Source organism: Nilaparvata lugens, unplaced genomic scaffold, assembly GCF_014356525.2.
Source record: "Nilaparvata lugens isolate BPH unplaced genomic scaffold, ASM1435652v1 scaffold5172, whole genome shotgun sequence".
Classification (NCBI taxonomy): Eukaryota; Metazoa; Arthropoda; class Insecta; order Hemiptera; family Delphacidae; genus Nilaparvata; species Nilaparvata lugens.
In genome coordinates, this window is record NW_024091062.1 from 1 (window position 1) to 22721 (window position 22721).

The window sequence follows — 22721 nt, forward strand, 5'->3', positions numbered from 1 at the left end:
TGTAATTGAAACAAAACTTTATATAATGTGTCTACATTACAAGAAATGAATACAAACTTCCTGATCCATAAAAAGAGTTTTATTTACTCTTGTATGTAAAATATGATTTACTCTTGAATTTTATTTACTCTTTCTATGAGAAAAAGGAAGTTTCGCTGCCGCACCCTATTTACCTATTATTGTTGATCTGTATAATGGGCACAAAAACAACGTATTTTATTGCATGTTGTTAATTTAGTCGTACTTGAGTTGATTGGTTGTAACCACTGGTTTCTTTACTATTTTTAATTTTTATCATGGGTACAAAAACAATGTATTTATGTAACAATAACACCTTTATAATATAAATAGAAATCTGAGAACCCTTTTTAGAATTAATAGGAGGTCACATACATTTCCAATTTTCAAAGCATTGAATATTCTACCACTGAGACACACTTATGTGCTGAAGGTTCTGTCTTTATTTTATCAATTAAGTGGCAACAGATCTGTTTCAGTATATAACAACGATGATGAAATTTCTGTTGTAACACGGCAAACTACTCAAATGATTGTTAGGCTTCCAAAATCGAACTGTACCACGTTCCAGAGGTGTTTTCTTTTTCTTGCTCCGAAATTTTATAACTTACTACCACCTGATTTGAGAAGAATAAATACCCATAAACACTTCATGAATAAAACTAAGCTTTGGCTATGGCTTCATTCGCCAGTCGAGGTGGAAGGCTTCTTTAAGGTTTTAAGTTAATAAGTTTCAATATATAGGCCTATCCACAAATCAAGTCAACCTTGTATTGACTACTACATAGTCCATCAATTTATTCTGTGTGATACGTTTTTGTCTCGATGATGTCACTAATAACTGTCTTTCTGTTGAATTATACTACACTATGGAATTGATTGTTATTTCAATTATATTATTTCTCTGTAGATTGATAGGTATTATCGCTCTTTCTCTACAAATGGGTGTAATTTATAATGGTAAATGATACTAAAAATGTTTGTTTTGTATGTATGTGCGAGCTTGCACTCAATCATCTTCATTTCATCTTCATTACATCATACTTAAATTCTAAATCTCTCTTCTTCCCAACTCCTTTTCCTAGACCTACTAATCTTAAACTATATCAATTTATAAAATAAATATCTACTTATAAAACACTTTGTATCTGCCTCCATTCGCGACCAAGTCCAGTAACATACTGTACTTTTTGTGAGTAGATCTTGTTCCCTTGTAACTTGTCGTGTTATACTTTTGTTAATATTTTGTATGAATTTCGAGTGACTATAATTTGAATTTGAACTATTTAGTCACTAAATAATTCTTAAAGAGTACTCAGATTTCTATTCTTATTTATATTTAAAAGTAGCCCTAAAGAAAAATGACACCTTTATAATATTTTCTGATATCAAAATATCAACATGTATCTTTGAACCTCTCTTCTATGATTATACCATAGAGAAACAATAGTTAGTACATAACCCATGTTATAGGGCGTTTATGTTCGCAACGTTTACTGTTATCTCAAGCCGATTGGCTGTCGATTATTGTCGATTTTTAACTTTTGTTGGGGTGAGTGTATGAACGGCAGTCTGAAAGACTAACAGCGTCACACAGCTTCACCCGGAAGAAGCTACGTGGTCTATCGGCTTGAGATAACAGTAAAAGTTGCGAATAAAACGCCTATAACCATGGGATATCTACTTATGGTATTGTTTATAAATATGTTAATACTATGCAGTAGTTACGGTAAAATTTTGAATATTATGGCATGTTGAATCAAAGATTTTATTTCTTCAAAATATTTTTCTGTTTTTGAAGAACATTTATTTTGTCTGACAAACATTCTTCTAATTGAATAAACTAATAATAAAAATGCTAATATGCACCTATTAATGCAATGGCAATCACTATTTTAACGAATTAGACTTAGAGAAATAAATAGAAGTAGGCTAAGATATATTTTACGAATTAGACTTAGAGATATAATTAGAAGTAGGCTAAGATATATTTATCTTCACTTGAAAAATTAGAAAAATTGCGCTGTCCAAATATTAGTGAATATAATCATAGAGAAACAATAGCGTAAGTAGATATCCCATGGTATAGGGCGTTTATGTCGCAACTTTTACTGTTATCTCAAGCCGATTACTGTCGATTATTACTGTTTTGTTGGATGAGAGTGTATGAATGGCACAATATGATAGACTACCACGTCATAAAGCTTCACAGGAAAGAACTACGTGGACTATCAGCAGTCTATCTACAGTAAAAGTTGCGACATAAACGACCTATACCATGGGATATCTACATATGCTATTGTTTCTCTATGATATAATATACTAGTTAGAGTATAAGTTAATTCTGTGATTAAACGTTGATGTTACCAATTCTATCGATCACTGATTCTCTCCATTCACAAAAATTGTTGTATTCATTTGTTAACCTTTTCTATTGAAAATAAAATGTTGTATCTAGTTATTTTGTTGTTGGGAATTGATCATTTTCTCTCATGTTTCCTAAAGAATAGTGGGAGTGAATGTTGATAAAATAACGCTTTTCCAGAGTCTATCAGATCTGGGAGGCTGATTGTAGAGCTGGCCAAAACTCGACTATCGGGTTGTAGTGCCCACATATGATGATGATGATCAGATCTGGGAATGAAACACTTGGATGCTGTCTAGAAATATTTCCTCTATGTTTGGTTTTCAAGCATCTAAATTCAAAAATCGACGTGAAAATAATTAAGGACTGAAAATTGTGTGAAGTGAACAACTACAAAAATTAACCTATTTCGGACTATATGTAACCTTATCTAAATTTGGGAGAGAAACAGCTCAAGGTTACCTCATTTTTTCTCTCCGTATCATTTTTTATGATTTACTTATAGTCCAGTCAAGGAAAGGTTATAGAGGGAAAAGTTAGGAAGACAATTTTTGACCCCGCAGTCGTGTTTGACCGAGCGAAGTGAGGTCTAAGATTCAAGTCGACGCTTGTTTGGCATTTCTCTAAAGCTGCGTTTACACCAAAGTTAATAACAAAATGTTGATAACTTAATCCTTATAGATTCTACAAGATTGAACATATCTTATCATACACATAATGACATATGTGTTTGTCAAGTTCCGTTCAATTCAATAGAATCTATAAGGATTATGTTACTAACATTTTGTTTATAACTTTGGTGTAAACCCAGCTTTAATGTTTAAATGTTTATATGTTGCGCATTTACGGTGAAACGCGGTAATAGATTTTTATGAAATTTGACAGGTATGTTCCTTTTTTAATTGCGCATCGACGTATATACAAGGTTTTTGGAATTTTGCATTTCAAGGATATATAAAAAGGAGAAGGAGCCTCCTTCATATGCCAATATTAGAGTAAAAATCAGACTATAGAATTATTCATCATAAATCAGCTGACAAGTGATTACACAGAATTGTGGAGAAGCCAGTCTATTGCTGTATTTCCATGAGGTCTATAGTTTCAATCAGGTACTTGTGGATGAGAATACTGCGTGAGGTCTACTGTTCACAGAACTACTAGTCTAGAAATATATCTTCTATGTTTGACTTTGAAGCATCTAAATTTAAAAATCTACTTTGTGAAAATAATTAAGGACTGAAAATTTTGTGAAGTGAACAACTACAAGACTTAATCTATTTCGGACTATGTGTAACCTTATCTAAATTTGGGAGAGGAATAGCACAAGGTTACCTCATTTTTTCTCTCCCTATCATTTTTGATGATGTACTTATAGTCCAGTCAGGAAAGGTTATAGAGGGAAAAGTTAGGAAGATAATTTTTGACCCCGCAGTTCTGTTTAGGGTAGTAAGGAGGTAAACATATCAAAAGTCCCCACCACTACTCACCAAAGGGGATGGGGGTGGTCTAAAGGTACCATTTCTTGGTTTCTCGCATAAAACTATTACCTAACAGTTCTATTAATCAGTTATGTATCTACTTTTGTTACCATTTGACGTAATGCATTTTGATGTTCTCTTTTGCTACTACAATGAAACATTTCTTTATTTAAAACTTGACGTAATGAAATCTTGAAGAATTGAAAATAGGCCTATAACCATCCTCGGTAAATTAAGAATCTATATGCAAAACTTCAAGTTAATCAGTCCAGTAGTTCAGACATGATGATGCGTCAAACATAATTTTCCTATCCCGTACGTGTATAAGCCAGTTCTTTCCTTTATTGTAGTATATATTACATAATATGTAGTAAATATAATATTACATAATATATTATATGTTTCAACATCAATGGGAAGATGACAACATTGGTGTTGAAACATTTATCTAATTTTGCAATAAATTGGTGACATTTTTAGACATCAAGGTGTTTCATTATGGATAAATATCACTACATCTCACTAACAACTGTATCTGAGAAATTAGGGACTATTCATACTCGGGTGTGTGAAAAGTCCCATTAGAAGTCATTGCAATTATATTTTCACTGTACCGGTCACTGACTCCGATACTGATACGTGGATATCCGCCTTTAAGGAGCCTCCACATGTGGACATCGGCCCTTGAGGTGCGTACAGATATACGCGCCGCGAACATGAGCAATTCACTTTTAATCAGCTGACTATATCTGTATTTTTACAGAAACGGTATAAGATATAGATATAAAAAGCTTGGCATCAGCTGATTAAAAGTGATTGCTCATGTTCGCGGCGCGTATATCTGTACGCACCTATAGTCTGACTGAAAAATTGGATGGCTGTTTTTCACACGACCTATAGTTGGCCGACACATATAATTATAATTGTCCTCCAATTGGTTGATTGTCAGCCAATCAGAAGAAATGAATTCAAAATTTTGGCCGACAATCGGTTGAAATATAGCATAAGAAGATATCCCATGGTTTGTAGAATTCATTCAAAGTTTGGAGTTTTGTATCATTATGGTGGTGTGTATCAAGTTGAGATGATACTGTATCATGGTGTGTTGATAGTATACAATGTGTGTTGATACACTGTATCATTTATGGTAATACCACATAAAAAATAGCATAAGAAGATATCCCACGGTTTGTAGAATTCATTCAAAGTTTGGAAGTTTTGTATCAATTTATGGTGGTGTGTATCAATTTGAGATGATACTGTACCATGTGTGTTGATACTGTATCATTTTGTGTTGATACTGTATGATTTTGTGGTGATACTGTATCATTTATGGTGATACCACATAGAATAGCATAAGAAGATATCACACGGTTTGTAGAATTCATTCAGTTTGAAAGCTTCGTATCAATTTATGGTGTTGTGTATCAAGTTGAGATGATACTGTATCATGTTGTATTGATAGTATACCATGTGTGGTGATACTGTATCATTTTGTGGTGATATTGAATAATTTATGGTGATACCACATAGAATAATAAGAAGATATCCCACGGTTTGTGGAATTCATTCAAAGTTTGGAAGTTTTGTATCAATTTATGGTGGTGTGTATCAAGTTGAGATGATACTGTGTCATGGTGTGTTGATAGTGTACCATGTGTGTTGATACTGTATCATTTTGTGGTGATACTGTATCATTTTGTGGTGATACTGTATCATTTTGTGGTGATACTGTATCATATATGGTGATACCTCATAGAAAAAATAGCATAAGAAGAATCTAATTTTAGATTAGAATGTTGAACGAATTTCCACTCATAGAATATTACTATAGAGAAATGATAGCATAAGAAGATATCCCATGGTATATAACGTTTATGTTCCAACTTTCAATGTTAACTCAAGCCGATAGTCCTAGTAGTTGTTTTTAGTAAAGCTATGTGACGCTGTTAGTCTCTCATACTGTGCCGTTCTTATACTCTCACCCCAACAACACAGTCAAAATTATAGACAATATTTTATTTATTTATTTTATTTATTTATCACATTGTGTACAAATTCTTAACATGAGGAAGGCACAACAGGCTCATGCCCAAAACTGTCCCATTTCCAATTTATACTATACTGTCCAATCAAAAGTTAGTTATGACACTCTCACTTTTCAAAATACAATTTACGCTCTCCAATACTCAGATAAACGAGTAAATAGCATAGCCACCTCTAATACCTCTGTATTAGAGTTGGCTATGACAATTTATAGTCGACAGCAATCAGGTTGAGTTAACAAAAAATCTGGTGTGGAGCACTCACAACTGAAAATTGATCACTTGACGCTAGTGTACTCGCGCATCTCAAGTCTACTATTCAAAGATATGAGACAGCTGGTGATAGGTCAATAAAGCTGGAAACACACGGGTCTGCTATCTCATCGTAGTGAATGATTTAATAGAACCAACATTTGCCACATTTTGCAATTTAATAATCGCATTTTCTGGGATTTCAAGCTTATTTTCAATTTTAGGTGGGAAGTTACTGGACATTAATTGCAGAGATTTTCATGCTCAATCTTTTCCACTTGAAATTTTTTGTTTAAATTGTATATGAAGGCTGATAATTGAAAATCTAAAATCAAACTTTGCATAGATGGGGCAAAGCTCCTGAAATTTTTACAGATATAGGACTTGTTGCAGTTGATAGAGCTTATCAATGACTATTTCAGGAATGAATTTGATCAAAATCGTTGGAGCCGTTTTCGAGAAAATCGCGAAAAACCCTGTTTTGGACAACATTTTCGCCATTTTAGCCGCCATCTTGGATTGCATTTGATCGAAATTGTTCGTGTCGGATCCTTATATTGTAATGACTTTAAGTTCCAAATTTCAAGTCATTCCGTTAACTGGGAGATGAGATATCGTGTACACAGACGCACATACACTCATACACACACACACACATATATATTATATATATATATATATATATATATATATATATATTATATATATATAATATATATAAGACCAATACCCAAAAACCACTTTTTCGGACTCAGGGGACCTTGAAACGTATAGAAATTTAGAAATTGGGGTACCTTAATTTTTTTCGGAAAGCAATACTTTCCTTACCTATGGTAATAGGGCAAGGAAAGTAAAAATGGACTTGAAATTTGAAACATAGATGAACTATATCATGAGATACCTTCTTATGCTACCTATCTTCTCTCTCTATGGCTGAAGGCTGGCCGTCTTATAGAAGGACTTCTAGACTTCTCTTCTCTCTTTAGGCATTCCGGCGTTTTACAGGTAACAGTATCATAGGACTGTATAAAGAATCCATTTCTTATTGACTTTGAATATTATTGATAACAGAAAGTTCTCTGATCTGTGAGTGGAGTAAAGATTATATGTTTGAGTGAATAACTCACCCTGTATTGTAGCGGAACGTCTCATATTATAGCACGACACTTGTTAGGTCAACCTCTATCCATAGTCCGAATATCAACCAAATGTGGGAGATTTAAATGTTTCATAGAGTCCATGAATAAACTATAGCCCGAATTTCAACCAAATCATTGACAAAATTCACTCCTGTTCTTGAGTTATAAGCATTTGAAGATGAGTGATTTCTCTGATCAGTGAGTGGAGAGGTAAGATTTTATGTTTGAGTGAATAACTCACCCTGTAATGTAGCGAAACATCTCATATTATAGCACGACACTTGTTAGGTCAACCTCTATCCATAGTCCGAATATCAACCATATCTGGGAGATTTGAATTTTTCATGAAATCCATGAATAAACCTTAGCCCGAATTTCAACCAAATCATTGACAAAATTCACTCCTGTTCTTGAGTTATAAGCATTTGAAGATGAGTGATTTCTGTGATCTTTAGTGGAGAACAGATTTTATATTATTTCAGTGAATAACTCACACTGTAATGTAGCGAAACATCTCATATTTAGGCCCGCCGCAAAGTAGACCCACGCTAATCCACGAAAAGCAGCCCACGCCGTGGAATGTTTTGTAAACCATTGCTAGGCTTCTCTAGACATCTGTGTAATAGATGCAATGGATAATCCACTTGTCAGCTGATTGATTATGAATAAACAGGAAAAATATGTAAAAAAATAACATAATATTCACGAACTAAGCCAGAATCTATGTTTATAAATAAATAAGAATAACCACCATGACATATAAATCTAAATAAACAAATTATGGCACAAGCAGAAAAAAATAAAGAAAAAAGATATAAATTAAAGTTGCTGGATAATTCTATAGCATTGGTTCACAAAACATCCCACGGCGTGGGTTGCTTTTCGTGGATTAGCGTGGGTCTACTTTGCGGCGGACCTTATAGCACGACACTTGTTAGGTCAACCTCTATCCATCATAGCCCGAATATCAACCATATCTGGATGATTTGCATTTTTTCATCAAATCATCATCATGGATTTTTACAGAAATGGTCAAAAATTAAAATCGCTCAAACTCTCAGAAATGATAGTACTTGACGAGAGGAACAAAAATATGTCATCACATTGGCAAAATTCACTGCTATACTTGAGTTATAAGCATTTGATGATGAGTGATTTCTCTGATCTGTGAGTAGAGAATAGTTATTTGTGCAACTAGTGCGCAAAGTGACAGTTTGCTGCACCGAAAGAAACGTTTACGCCCGAGCCGTAGGCGAGGGCGGAATGGTTTCTTGATGCAGCAGAGGAACTTTGCGCACGTATTTCACATTAAGTTTTTCTACAGTTACCATTGAATATGAAAAGTGGGTAATTATGGGTAAAATTGCCTGAAATGCATCAATGTTTTTCTGTGTAATTTTATTATTGATAAAAACCTTAATCCTAAAATCCTAAAGTCCTCGTTGTCCTTGGTTATAATATATAATGAATAATAATTAGCGCGTTGTGCTTGGTTGCGCCTCTGCTCACTATAGCAGCCACAGCAGTCACTGTTACCAACTTCATTTTGATTTTGCTGCACTGTTGCTCCATATAACCTACTAAGTATTTTGCGTTGCCATGTTGCAAATCTGGAGTGCAGAAAAATTTTTCCCGCACTAGAGCGGAAAAGTGATTCTTTGCGTTCTGTAATCAGTGCAGCAATGGCCACTTTTCAACGTAACTGTAGGAAAAAGATTATATGTTTCAGTGAATAACTCACCCTGTATTGCAGCGAAACGTCTCATATAGCACAACACTTTTTAGGTCAACCTCTATCCATAAACTTTCTATCAATAAAGAAAACGCTTCCAAGAAACATACATTTATTGAAAGATTCGTTGATATGAACAAATTACAAAACTAAATCACTAATACCCAAAATTATATAATATTACATTACAGTGAAACCTCTCTAATCCGTATTTTCGGTTAATGCATCCACACCGTTCTTTCAATAGAGGGAGAGCTTCTATCATAGCCTATAGTGAGAGAGAGGTCCACGTTATAATGGCAGTGGAGAAAGAAAGGAGAAAAGTGTTGCCGATTCTCAGCCTGCCACTGCCTTGTATAAAAGATAACTGACACTGGTATATATGATGTAATATTAATTGTTCATTCTTTTTGATAATAATTAGGCCTATATTTTATTCGTCAAGAAATGGCTATTTATGTATTAAAAGCGTAATTTAACGACTTTATCGCTCGCGCAAAACAGTTATCACGAAACGCGAAGCGGAGCGTGATAATTTTGCAAGAGCGATAAAGAAGCATTACGCGCGAATTACAAAATTTTTTCTACAACTGCCCAAACCTGTTAAATTACTTATATCGGCGGAGTTACAATTACCACTTTTTAGGTTAAGATCTGACCTTTTGGCGAGCTGCTTACCATCAGCTGATTGGCGAGCGTAAAGAAACTGTTCTGCGCATGCACGAATGATTTGCGAGCGTAAAGAAATTTTACTGCGCATGCGCGGATGGTTAGCGAGCGAAACAGTAGATTCTCCTCAGAAATAAGCTGTTTTACGAGGAGAATTGAGTATGTAAATTCTTTTTACGCGCAGTTGTAGAAAATATTTTTTCAAATGATTTAATAGTAAATTTTCATAATTTAATTAAATATTCTTCTATTATAGTTATATTTTTACATTGTTAAAAGACCGACCTTGCAACTTTGAGGAGCTACAAAATGATAGCGCTAACTGCTTTGTCGAATGATAGACAGGATAGCAACACAAATGTTAATCAAATACTGCCATTATAACGTGGACTCACTATAGTCTAAACCATGCTATCAACTGGATGAGTCTGTATTATTGTTGAACAAAATAAATAATATTCTATTCTAATTTTTTTTATATATTTCCGGTGCATCTTTCCTTTCAATTGGCACTTTTCAATCATTGATTATAAATCATTTATATCATTCAGTGCCGGTTGCACAACAGCCGGTTAAATTTTAACCGTGATTAATTCCACGAGAACCAATCAGAGAAGCCGTCTTTTCAAAAACGCCTTCTCTGATTGGTTCTCGTGAAATTAATTACGGTTAAAATTTAACCGGCTGTTGTGCAACCGGGCCTTAGAGTGCAAAAATATAGTTAAAAAATTTTTTACATGAATAAAACGAATATATTCGATAATCCGGACTTTTTTTGACCCCCGGTTCCGTAGGAGACGGAGTAGCGAGGTTTTACTGTACATATTCTTTTGTGCTTAGAAACATTAATCTTCATACATGAAAAATAGGTAGAATATTTATTAAAATATGGTTTACCACAATATTTATAACACCTATTAATACCACATTTATATCTTCATACATATAAAATACAATCTTTATTAAAAGATGGTTCACCACAATATTTATAACACCTATAAATACCACATTATATCTTCATACATATAAAATAAAATATTTATTAAAAGATGATTTACCACAATATTTATAGCCTAACACCTATTAAACATTCGATTCTCCTTGGATGGTAGTTTTGAATAACTTTGATAACACCAATATTATTAGAGGAATGTTGTACTTGCCAATGTATTTCGAGTATATAAATATTCAAGGTCTTTTTCCGGCAGACTTCTTTGCTTCTTTTCGTTTATCTATCGCTTTTGATTTCTTGTAACTCAGAAATATCGACCAGAAAAATCCGATAAGATTGACGTAGAGCACCTTCAACTGAAAAGTAAAGCATTAAATAAAGTTTAGTAATTAATATCTTACTTCAGTATATATTAAGATAGAAGATGGGTGACAAAGGACATAAAGGTGAGAACTAAGGTAGGCGCACACAGATCGTCATCGGACGGACGGCACGCATCGGACGGATCGGACGATTAGATTTGATGCATTGTTACTTTCCTTGCCCTATTACCATAGGAAAGGAAGTATTGCTTTCAAAAAAAATTTAAGGTACCCTAATTTCATGTTTTCTATACGTTTCAAGAGTCCCCTGAGTCCAAAAACATGATTTTTGGTGTTGGGTCTGTGTGTGTATGTGTGTATGTCTGTGAACACGATAACTCCATTCCTAATTAACCGATTGACTTGAAATTTTAAACTTAAGATCCTTATACCATGAGGATCCTACAATAAGAAATTCAATAAAATTCAATTCAAGATGGCGGAAAAAATGGCGGATAATTACTAAAACCATGTTTTTTCTCGAAAACGGCTCTAACGATTTTCCTTCAATTTATACCATGGATAGCTATTTATAAGCCCTATCAACTGACATGAGTCTCATTTCTTGGAAAATTCCATGAGCTCCGTAATATTCTTGAGAAAAATGGCGGATAATGACTACAAAAAAACCATGTTTTCACGGTTTTCTTGAAAACGGCTCTAACGATTTTCTTAACTTTATACCATGGATAACTATTCATAAGCCCAATCAAATGACATGAGTTTTTTTCTGGGAAATTGCAGGAGCTCCTTACTATTCTTGAGAAAAATGGCGGATAATTACTAAAAAACACCATGTTTTTCACGATTTTCTCAAAATAACTTGACCGATTTTTTTCAAATTCCGAAACCCTGTATAGTTATTTATCAGCTTTATCAACTGGCATGAGTCTTCTTCTGGGAAACCAATGGGGGTCCACCCATCCTTGGGAAATGGACTTAGTAACCTCCTTCTCGTGCATGAGGTAGGTAGGTAGCGCAGTTCATAAAAAGCACACATAGTCGAGATATTAATCTGTAGAACAGCTGTTTTGACGACTAAAAAAATGACGACTAAGAAATCATCGAATTTCACAATTCACACAAAGAAAAAGTACTCTGAAAACAATTATATATATATACACATATACAAAAGTCTGATCGTAGTTTCAAATATGAGCAAGGAAAGGTGTGTGAGTGTACCACACCAGATTTTTTTCAATTGGAGTGCGCATACCTATCCGCATCGTATAGGTATGCGCACTACAATTATTGAAAACAATGCATTAAATCCAATCGTCCGATCTGTCCGATGCGTGCCGTCCGTTCGATGACGATCTGTGTGCGCCTACCTCTAGAGAACATAAGTATAATATTGTGATAATACAGCATTTTTATTTATATTCAAGAGTAGCCCTAAAGAAAAAATCTGGTGTGGCGCACTCACACAACTTCCTTGCCGTTATGAAAATGATCACTGACGCTAGTGTTCCCGCGCATCTCAATCTACTATTCAAAGATTTGAGCCAGCTGGTGACAGGGCAATAACGCTGAGACACACATGAGGTCTGCTATCTCTTCATAGTGAATGATTTAATAGAATCAACAATAATTTGCAATTGAATAATCACATTTTTTGAATTTAAAGCTTATTTTCATTTTAGGTGAAAATGTTACTGAACATTAATTGTAGAGATTTTCATGCTCTATCTACTCCACTTGATTTTTTTCGTTTCAATTGTATCTGAAGCCTGATTTGGAATCTATCTGCATTGATGGGGCGAAGCTCCTGAAATTTTTACAGATATGGGACTGGTGGCAGTTGATAGAGCTTATCGATGACTATTTTAGGTATGAATTTGATCAAAATCGTTGGAGCCGTTCCGAGAAAATCACGGAAACCCTGTTTTTGACAACATTTTCGCCATTTTAGCCGCCATCTGAATTGCTTTGATCGAAATTGTTCGTGTCGGATCCTAATAGTGATACGACCTTTAGTTCCAAATTTCAAGTCATTCCGTTAATTGGGAGATGAGATATCGTGTACACAGACGCACATACTATAATTGGCTATAATTGGCTTGGGATAACAGTAAAAGTTGCGACATAAACGCCCGTATACCATGGGATATCTATTTATGCTATTGTTTCTCTATCATTATTATTATTATTTTTTTTTTTGTGTAGTTGAGAAGTTGATATTGTGGTAATTATCATATGGAATGAAAAAGACTAAGAAATTGTCAAAAAACACTGATTTATTGATAATTAGAAAGACCGGTTTCGGTTATTACACCATTGTCAATCTCTGATAAACTAAAACTAAAAAAAAAAAAAATAATAATGATAGAGAAACATAGCATAAATGATATCCCATGGTATAGGTATTGTCAATCTCTATAAACTGATAAACTTTTTTTTTTTGTTTTAGTTTATCAGAGATTGACAATGGTGTAAAACCGAAACCGGTCTTTCTAATTATCAATAAATCAGTATTTTTTTGACAATTTCTTAGTCTTTTTCATTCAATATTATTATTATTATATTATAATTTTACAAGAAGCACTGAATGGAGAGAAAAACTAAGGTTACTCCTTGTACTATTCTCTCCCAAATTTAGATAATAATTTAAAAGTCCGAAATGAGGTTATGATTCCACTTTTCTGAAATTTAGTTCTTTTCACTTAAAAACAACTAAAACTAAGGATTTTGAATTTTGAAGGTTGAGAAACGGATAGGAAACAAAAATATTACACTCAAATAACTGATAATTGAAACATTTTACATAATTGAAAATCATAATATTAACCGTGACACTTACCATTGGTGGTACCATGCGGAAATTGATGTATTGGAATAGTGATAGGTAGTACCAGTTCGCTTTCAAGACTGGAAAATACAACTTAGACATGTTGTTCACTGCATCATCATGAGGTTTTCCCTGAAAAAATGAAAAACAATGCTTCAGTGATTCAAATCTAAGGAAAGTATTTATCCCAGCATTGTAAACACTTGCAGTTTCAGCATAAATTTGAATTACTATCGTATTTGATAAAACTTTAAAGTGATAAAAACACTCACATTCTTTGATGTGGTGACGTCCGTTTTGTGCTGGTGTTGCACATTTTCAAGCCAAACAAAAACTCAGTTTTTTCACTTTAAAGTTTTATGAAATACGATAGTAATAATAATAGTAGAAACAAGATGGATAACTAACAACTAATCCATTTGTAATTGTATTTGTGACAATAAACTATTCTAGAATTACTTCTCACTTCTACCTTATTACTTCTCTTCTCTTCTTTGCCTGCCTATTACATGGGAAACCATAGTTGGCTTGGTATCTTCCTCTCTTTTTTTTCTCTTCTCCAACACACCCAAACACTAAGCCCATGGTTTTTTATATTTGTAAAATTTTATTGTGTTTTATTTGTTTCGTAAATCTTTGTAATTTTGTTTTGTGTGTTTTTAATAAATTGAAATAAATAATTGAAAAATTCTTAATTAAGTTGTAGACTGAATATTGATTTTGTGGAACTCTTCCATAATGAAAAAACTTGAAATGTTGTCAAAACTCCACTTTAGTTTGATAAATATTATTATTTCACAGGAGCATGCTATCTGGATAAAAATAGAGTAGATATTTGACACCATTTCAAGTCTCTTCAATTATTTATTTATTTATTAATACATTGATAGATACAATACAATTATCAACTATGAATGATTGGGAAAGGAACAACAGGCTTAAAGCCCAAAACTGTTTCTTTCCCAAATTTAGATACATTTTAAATAAAATTATTCTAGAATTCTAGTTGGTCTGGTCTCTAATAACTCTGATAAGATAGGTGGCGAAGGCTTAGTACTCCCTTTGAACGGGTGACCGCTTGTGGATAGCTATCTGCCAGTTTTGAAATGCAAATTCGCTGGGTTCAGAACTCACTTAGATTGTGACTTGTGAGTCCATCGTTATTCCTCTAATTAACCATGAAAAATACGTGATTGGTATTAGATTGGTACAGTATTTTAATGGTAATAAACTGCAATAACATAGGAAAAACTATACAATGCACTCTACAATGTTTTAGATTTGACTTTTTGTGTAGTTGAGAAGTTGATATTGTGGTGATTATTCATATTGAATGAAAAAGACTAAGAAATTGTCAATCAGTGGTTTTTTGACAATTTCTTAGTCTTTTTCATTCAATAGTTTTAGATTTGATTTATCATTGTCAACTGTAATAATTTTAGGTGCAGCTATATGAAGAAATATGTAAAAAAGATACATATTAGTCATATACATATTGACATACGTCAACAAATAAAGAAGCCATTTTATTCTTGTCTATTACCTTCTAGCAGGTAACCTGTGCTCAGCAGGGATCTAATTTAAAACTTGACAAACTGAAAACTTGAAAAATTGAAAATAGACTTACAACCATCCTCGGTAAATAAAGAATCTATATGCAAATTTCAAGTTAATCAGTTGATAAAATTAGTAGAATTGATGGTGATGTTGTGAAATCTCTCCATAATAAGAAAACAAGGATATTGTCAAATTTCACTAAAAATTTATTAAAAACTTAAAAAGAGTAGGATGGTTTCACGTTAACCAACGCATCACCAGCTGTACTGAGGAATGAGAATTGAATTGAATTTATTTCAGCAAAATTTACACAATTTACAATAATATTTCAACAGAGCAAATACACAACTTGAGATATGTAATACAAATAATACTATTAATACCTTATCCTATTCCCTATCATATATATCTATATTATATTTATGATAATAATATTCCTAGTTTAATCCAGTTCAACAATGTTTTAGCATATTTTATTGTGGTATAACTTATCTTATTGCACCTATCCCAAGTGGATTCACTCTATTTGATGAAATACACATACACACACACCACACACACCACATACACACACACACCACAGACACACACACCACAGACACGTTGGTCATCACAAGGGACCGCTAGGCAAAAAGATATATTGATGGGACAAAGAGAATATCCAAACATTAGAAGTAACCAATATCCTATTGATAAATAGATTGAAGTAGCCGTTCACATTGATCTTCATTCAGCGTTTTATCCAATTTGTAATATTGATTTATATTTTGAGAAACTACATGCGGCCGGCTGACTTATTTCTTGAGGAATGTTATTCATAATAGTGTGGCATAGGTATGATATATTCCTATCACAGGCTGAACGGGTGTTTCGTTGAAGACCCGAGTGATGAAAGCGGAATGTCTTGTCATGTTGATGATTGGACTCTGAATTGAATATATTTTATTCTTGAACATGTACATCAGTACTGATTTAATGAATAGCTGCCTGATTCTGAAAACGTTGAAGACCTGAAACAATCGGACGGATGGAAATCTTCTGCATAGACCAGGCCAACTTTTATTATAGTTTTCTGAGTCACTGATATTTGATCTAACAACGCTTTGGTGCACTTCCCAAAGGATATACCGTAGGAAATAATGGACGAATGTACGCATAATACACTGTTCTCAAATGATTTTATATGAGGATTCCCCAAGCCGTTTGAACACATAAATCATTTTTCTCGCCTACTATTAAGGTATCTAACATGAGAGCTCCATGTCAATCGACTATCTAGTATCTATATGATGCCCAAATATTTATATTCATAGAGTCTCTATTATCACAGCCACAATGCATTACCCCAATCAGCCCGCACGTGTGAACATGAAAATAGGCAAACACTTATTTTTTTTTGTATTCATGCTGAGTATATTGATATCAACCATCTTTTCAATTGTCTTAGCTCACTGAAGCTACTCTGTACACATTTTCCAACTGTCTCCTCCAAGTAAACGGCTGGTGTCATCAGCAAAAAGCATCATTTTACCACTCATATTTACCTGAATGAATATCATTAATGTAGACCAGAAATAGAAGGTCCGAGGGTACTGCCCTGAACCACACCATAATTGATATCTTGGATGCTACTTTCGACTCCTGCAATAGATACCAACTGGCGACGCTTTGACAGGAAACTTTTAAGCCAATCGAAATCGAAAGAATACAGAACATTCTTAACCTAATCTTAGTCGTCTAGAGCTCTAGAAACATAAGAATGTTTCTGTATCCTCATTCCTCAGTACAGCTGATGAAGCATTGGTAAACGTGAAACCATGGTACTGTTTTAAAGTTTTTAATAAATTTTTAGTGAAATTTGACAATATCCTTGTTTTGTTATTAATCAGTTGAGTAGTTCAGACGTGATGGTGCGTAATTCGTAACGCTATCCCGTACGTGTGCAAGCAAATTCTTTCCTTTATTATATTAAAATAGATTATAGATTACTGTATCATCATTTATCAGTCTCACCTCAAATCTGGCCAAAGCGTAAAGGCTGAATGCTTGGTAGAGCGGTGCATAGATCAACCTTTCTATCAGGAACTGTTTTAGAGCACCAATCTTGCTGTCTCCAGGTACATTCTTCTCTAGAAAGTTGAAGAAAAAGTGTGGAATTGTACCACCGAATATCAGCCTGCAAAAATAGATAAACATAGTTACACACTGATATCTATTTGTTGAAAATACTGTTATGGGATTCAAACATGTTCTTGAGTGGTATGAAGAAGGAACAGAGATGGAAACAAAAATAGAGGGAGAGAGAGTGATGAGAGCCGGAAATGCCACTGCAATGGGGCAGCAGGGTGGCTGATGATTGACAGGTCCCTATTGTCTATGAGACTGAGTCACCTTTCTTTGTTGTCAGCTCATTCTACAGTTCTAGAACCCACAAAAACCAGATTTTGTAGAGTGAAAATCCGTAACTATACATTACCATTACCTCACATAAAAACAATAATACAACGGAGAGGTTTATAGCCTAACACCAAAACAAACCTCATTAACCTCAAAAATATGATAGAAATGCTGTTCTTGAGATATTTATTGTCAAAATAGTTTCACACCGATATTCATTAGTTGAATGCTTATACCGGGTGACCCAGAATAACGGTAAAATTTGAAAACTCCATAAAACATTAGTGGGAAGGGCAAAAATGATTTTATTCAAACTAATGTAAAGTTCAAGACTTGCCATTTGAGAATTATTAATAACATCTATCACTTTTTCACGATTACTTCTTCAAGATGGCTTCCTCCTGCACGAATACACTAGTTACTAAACTTCTCTAGTGTCTTATTATGTATTTTATAAATTTGTGATTAATATAATTGAATGTATGTAGAATTGTGACAATGCAGAAATTCTTGACATGTTGTAAATAATATTGTAAACGGATGGAATTGCAAATAAATAATTTGAATTTGAACTCTTTAAATCTATGTTGAGATTCCTGAACGATTGCTGCAACATTTTAGCTGGGATATTGTTAATTTCATGTGGAATTGTCTGTTATGATTCAACCACAGTCAACTTATTGGTCAAGTTGTGAAAAATCTTGATTTGAGACAGCTCTACAAACAGAAAATCGCAGGTGGACAAATCATGGGACCAGGAAACGCAGATGTTGCAGCGATCAATGAGGAATCGTCAACACAGATTTCAAGAGTGTATTCGTGCAGGAGGAAGCCATCTTGAAGAATTAATTGTAAAAAAGTGATAGATGTTATTAATAATTCTCAAATGGCAAGTCTTGAACTTCACATTAGTTTGAATAAAACTATTTTTTCCCTTCCCACTAATGTTTTATGGCATCTTTAAAAGTTCCCGTTTTTCTGAGTCACCCTGTATTTGAATAGGCTACTTGAAGTCGTTGCCAAGGACTTGGATTTCCAGATAGGTGATGCCAGAGTTAACCAGTAACCTAAATTAAGTAAAAGTAATCTGAATTTTTGTTCATTGATGGATTAAAACTATAGGACAAGTATTAGGTTATTTAGGCCTATTATTTAAATAAGTATCAATTCAAATAAGTAGAGCATTGGGTTACAGTGAGGCCCCATGTTATAATGGCAGTATTTGATTAACATTGGTGTTGCTATCCTTGTCTATCATTCAACAAAGCGAATAGCGCTATCCTTTTCTACCTATGCACAGTTGCCAGATCTTTTTTTACCAATGTAACATTTATAAAATATAATGTATTATTTTAAACAAGAATGAACAGCCAATATTACTTCAGATAAACAGGTATCAGTGTCCTCTATAGAAGGCATTGCAAGGCAGAGAATTTGCAACGCTCTTCTCTTATCTCTTTCCAATGCCTTTATAACGTGGACCTCACTATAGAAGAATATGTGATAAGAATAATAAGCCAACATACCCGTACAATCCAAAAGCTATGAATACATCCTGGTCGAAAGATTTGCTTTTTAGAATCTTCTGCGACACATAGTTACCTAGAAGTGTTATCGTGCAACTGTTCGAACAGAAAAAAAAACATTACAGTTAAATCAATCAATTCATTTATTCATATATGCAAGATAAATACAAATAAACAAATACAACAACAATCACATATACCAAATAAATACATAAACTGGTTATCTCTGTGTCTCTCGCACTCCATCTCTCATTGCCTCTTTCTCTATATTTTAGCATAAATAAATAAAGCATCAATTCAGAGATTTCATGGAAGCCACATTTGTCATATATTTGAGAGGAAGACTTAGTTCTGCGATTTTTGCAATTAGACATTTGAAATAACTGCTAAAGAAAAAAACGCTCAACAGGTTAATTTTTCGATATTTCATTCCCTCTTGACATTTGGTATTTTTTTCTGGGGGAATTCGAGTGGTGTTATGGAGTTATTCAGACTGCAGTAATGGGCATTGAGAGTAATGACAGGAGAAACAAGAAGAACCAGTTGTCGGCCAATTTTTAAAGAATTGAAAATCATTCAGTTGCCTAGTCTTTGAATTTTCGAGACACTTTGTTTTATAAAGAAATACCAATATGAGTTCAATACAGGAGAGGTATTTCACAATTACGAAACTCTGTACAGGCAAAACTTGAGAGACGAGGTTCATCGAACAACTCTTTATCAGTGGGGAGTGAAAAGCGCTGGTATAAGATTGTTCAATGTTCTACCTGCGCATCTCAAGGAGATGAACAGTGAGGATTTCAAAACAACTATAAAAAATGAATTATTGAATGTCTCCGCATATTCAATTGCGGAATTCACGGCTCATTGCGAGCAAGTAAGACTGATTAGATAAATTCTAAGACTAGGACTGACAGCTTTTAGACTGATTGACGATCTACATACCCTTTTAAAGGTGGTCAATAGATGATTTGATAATAATAATAATAAGAGAACTGTGGTGCAAAAAAGGGTGTAATTATCATACTAAGTTATTGAAATATTGAAAAGAAAAAAATTATTCTGCATTCTATTACGAATATAATTAATTTACTACTATTATGATTATTGATATTATTTATTCGACTACTAAAATCATTACAATAGAATTGTTGGAATTGATGGTTAACGAGTGAATAAATGAAAAGGATTACTATACTCTACAGTTCTCTTCTGTGAGAGACTGTACTCTACAGGTCTCTTCTGTGAGAGACTGTACTCTACAGGTCTCTTCTGTGAGAGACTTTACTCTACAGGTCTCTTCTGTGAGAGACTGTACTCTACAGGTCTCTTCTGTGAGAGATTTAGCTGTCTTACCTCCCAATGTTAAATGTACGTTTCGCTGATGTGAAATGGATAGACTGATTGAAATTACAATATAATAAAGAGTGCAGGAATTCGGCTTTATAATTCATTGCCAACACGCGTAAAGGCTCTTACAGGTGAAAAGTTCAGAATTGAGGTGAGGGAGGAGTTGTTGCAGGTTTGTCCTTATTCCAGTGAGGAATTCTTTTTGCATTATGGAATGCAAAGATTGACGACTTAGATTATAATTGACAAAACCTTATACCCCTTTCATAGGTGGTCAGTGGGATGAAAAAAAAAATGAAAAAAAAATTTCGACTAGTAAAAGACGTATTTCAAGCCTCACTAAGCTAGGTGTGAAAAGACCTTTGGACTCGTATTACATTAGGCTACCAGCTTGTCACAAAGTGACAAAGGCACTTTGACCAAAGTGACCATGACACAGGGCATTTTTTTGCGATCATTAGACTCCCTAGGATTGGTGAGTCACCAGTCACCAGGATTGTGGTGTCCGGTGTCTCGCTCAGGTCACCAATCCAGCATTCCAGCTGGTGTTCCAGCTTTCTTTAGACACGGCCTCCAATGGTTTCTCTCTGGTGACAAAGTCTGGTGTCCTGATATACTTATAAGAACCTTATTGCAAAGACGATTGCGGCAAGCTAATAACTAATACGAACCCACACTATTGCCAAGTCGCTTGCCGCAAGCACACAATGCTTGGCGAGAGTGTGGATGGGATGTTCACAACTCGCGCGAATCGACTCGACGAAAATCGGAGCGAAGGCAAGTGGATGCGAACAAAGGCAAGTGAAGGCCAGCGAAGGCGAGCGTAGGAAATTGAAGGCAAGTGAGGGCAAGTGAAGGCCAGCGAAGGCAAGTGAAGGCAAGTGAGGGCAAGTGAAGGCCAGCGAAGGCAAGTGAAGGCAAATTAAGGAGAGCGAAGGCAAGTAAAGACGAGCGAAGGCAAGTGAAGGCGAGCGAAGGCAAGTGAAGGCCAGCGAAGGCAAGTGAAGGCGAGCGAAGGCAAGTGAAGGCAAGTGAAGGCGAGTGAAGGCAAGTGGAGGCTAGCGGTGGCATAGAAGCCATCTTCGACTATGTATAGAATTATTGGATAACATATGGGACAGTAATCTAAATAATATGGTCGAAGGTAGCACTCCACACTCCGCTCGTCGTCATTTGTACGCACTTGGCAAGAATGTGGCGCCGGCATTTAAGATTGAATCAATATGTTAAGTAGCCACTGGAAAAGACCCCAAGAATTATTTTTGCTACATACAATACTAGAAATAAATATATTCTAGCATTTAAGCACATTTTACGATATCCATTGATAAATTGGGTGGAGTGATCCGTGGTCTAGTGGATAGAGTGCTTGCTTAGCAGCCTAGAAGTTCCCGGTTCAAACCTGCTCATTACCAAAAGTTTTTGACCAGGTCACTCCCGTGTTATTGGATGGGGACGTTGAACTGACGGATCCGGCTGAAGTTTGACAGTCGTAAGGCCCATTGACGGCTTAAATTATATATTCAGGCAAGGTGGAACTTCCGTCAGGTACTCCCCACCGATAAAATCTATTTATTATAATAATTGACTATTAAAAATTAAATTGTAACTGGTATAAATAATAGGCTAATTTTTAAACCATACCTAGTAAACGCTTTTGTACGAATTGGGTTCGTGTATAATGCAGCAAAGTAAGACCCGACCAGTCGAACAAAATATTAGCTGGCTTTGACATACTCATTTTGACTGGAGATATCTGAAAGACCTGAAATAAATTTAAAACAAACATATTTTACATAGAATAATAATTTGCAATTTATATAATATAACAAATTATTTATTTGAGAGTAAACAATATGAATTCTATTTGATAAATCCACTTATTATTAAACCTGAAGATTCTACAGAAAATAATATGAATAAGTTTAGAATAGGTACCATACCTACATCTTATCGGTAATCTTTTTCAAAAAATTATACCACTTTCACCAAAGTAAGGTAATGTATAAAGTTAGTTTCAAGTTTGTCATTTATAATTAAAATATTACTGAGAAGGTTCTCAAGTTTTATCAATGTTTAATTCATTAAAAG

At 34.3% G+C, this 22721-nt stretch overlaps 1 protein-coding gene across 1 annotated transcript; it reads right to left on the reverse strand.

The window, feature by feature from the left end:
• Positions 1-10852: 10852 nt before the first annotated feature.
• On the reverse strand, positions 10853-22345 carry LOC120355904 (PXMP2/4 family protein 3-like; the record flags this gene model as incomplete). Its single annotated transcript, XM_039444649.1, has 5 exons — positions 10853-11006; positions 13813-13932; positions 17371-17533; positions 19281-19376; positions 22275-22345. Coding segments are annotated over 5 exons (570 nt in total), but the record flags the coding sequence as incomplete, so codon positions are not given.
• Between the last annotated feature and the right edge of the window lie 376 nt (positions 22346-22721).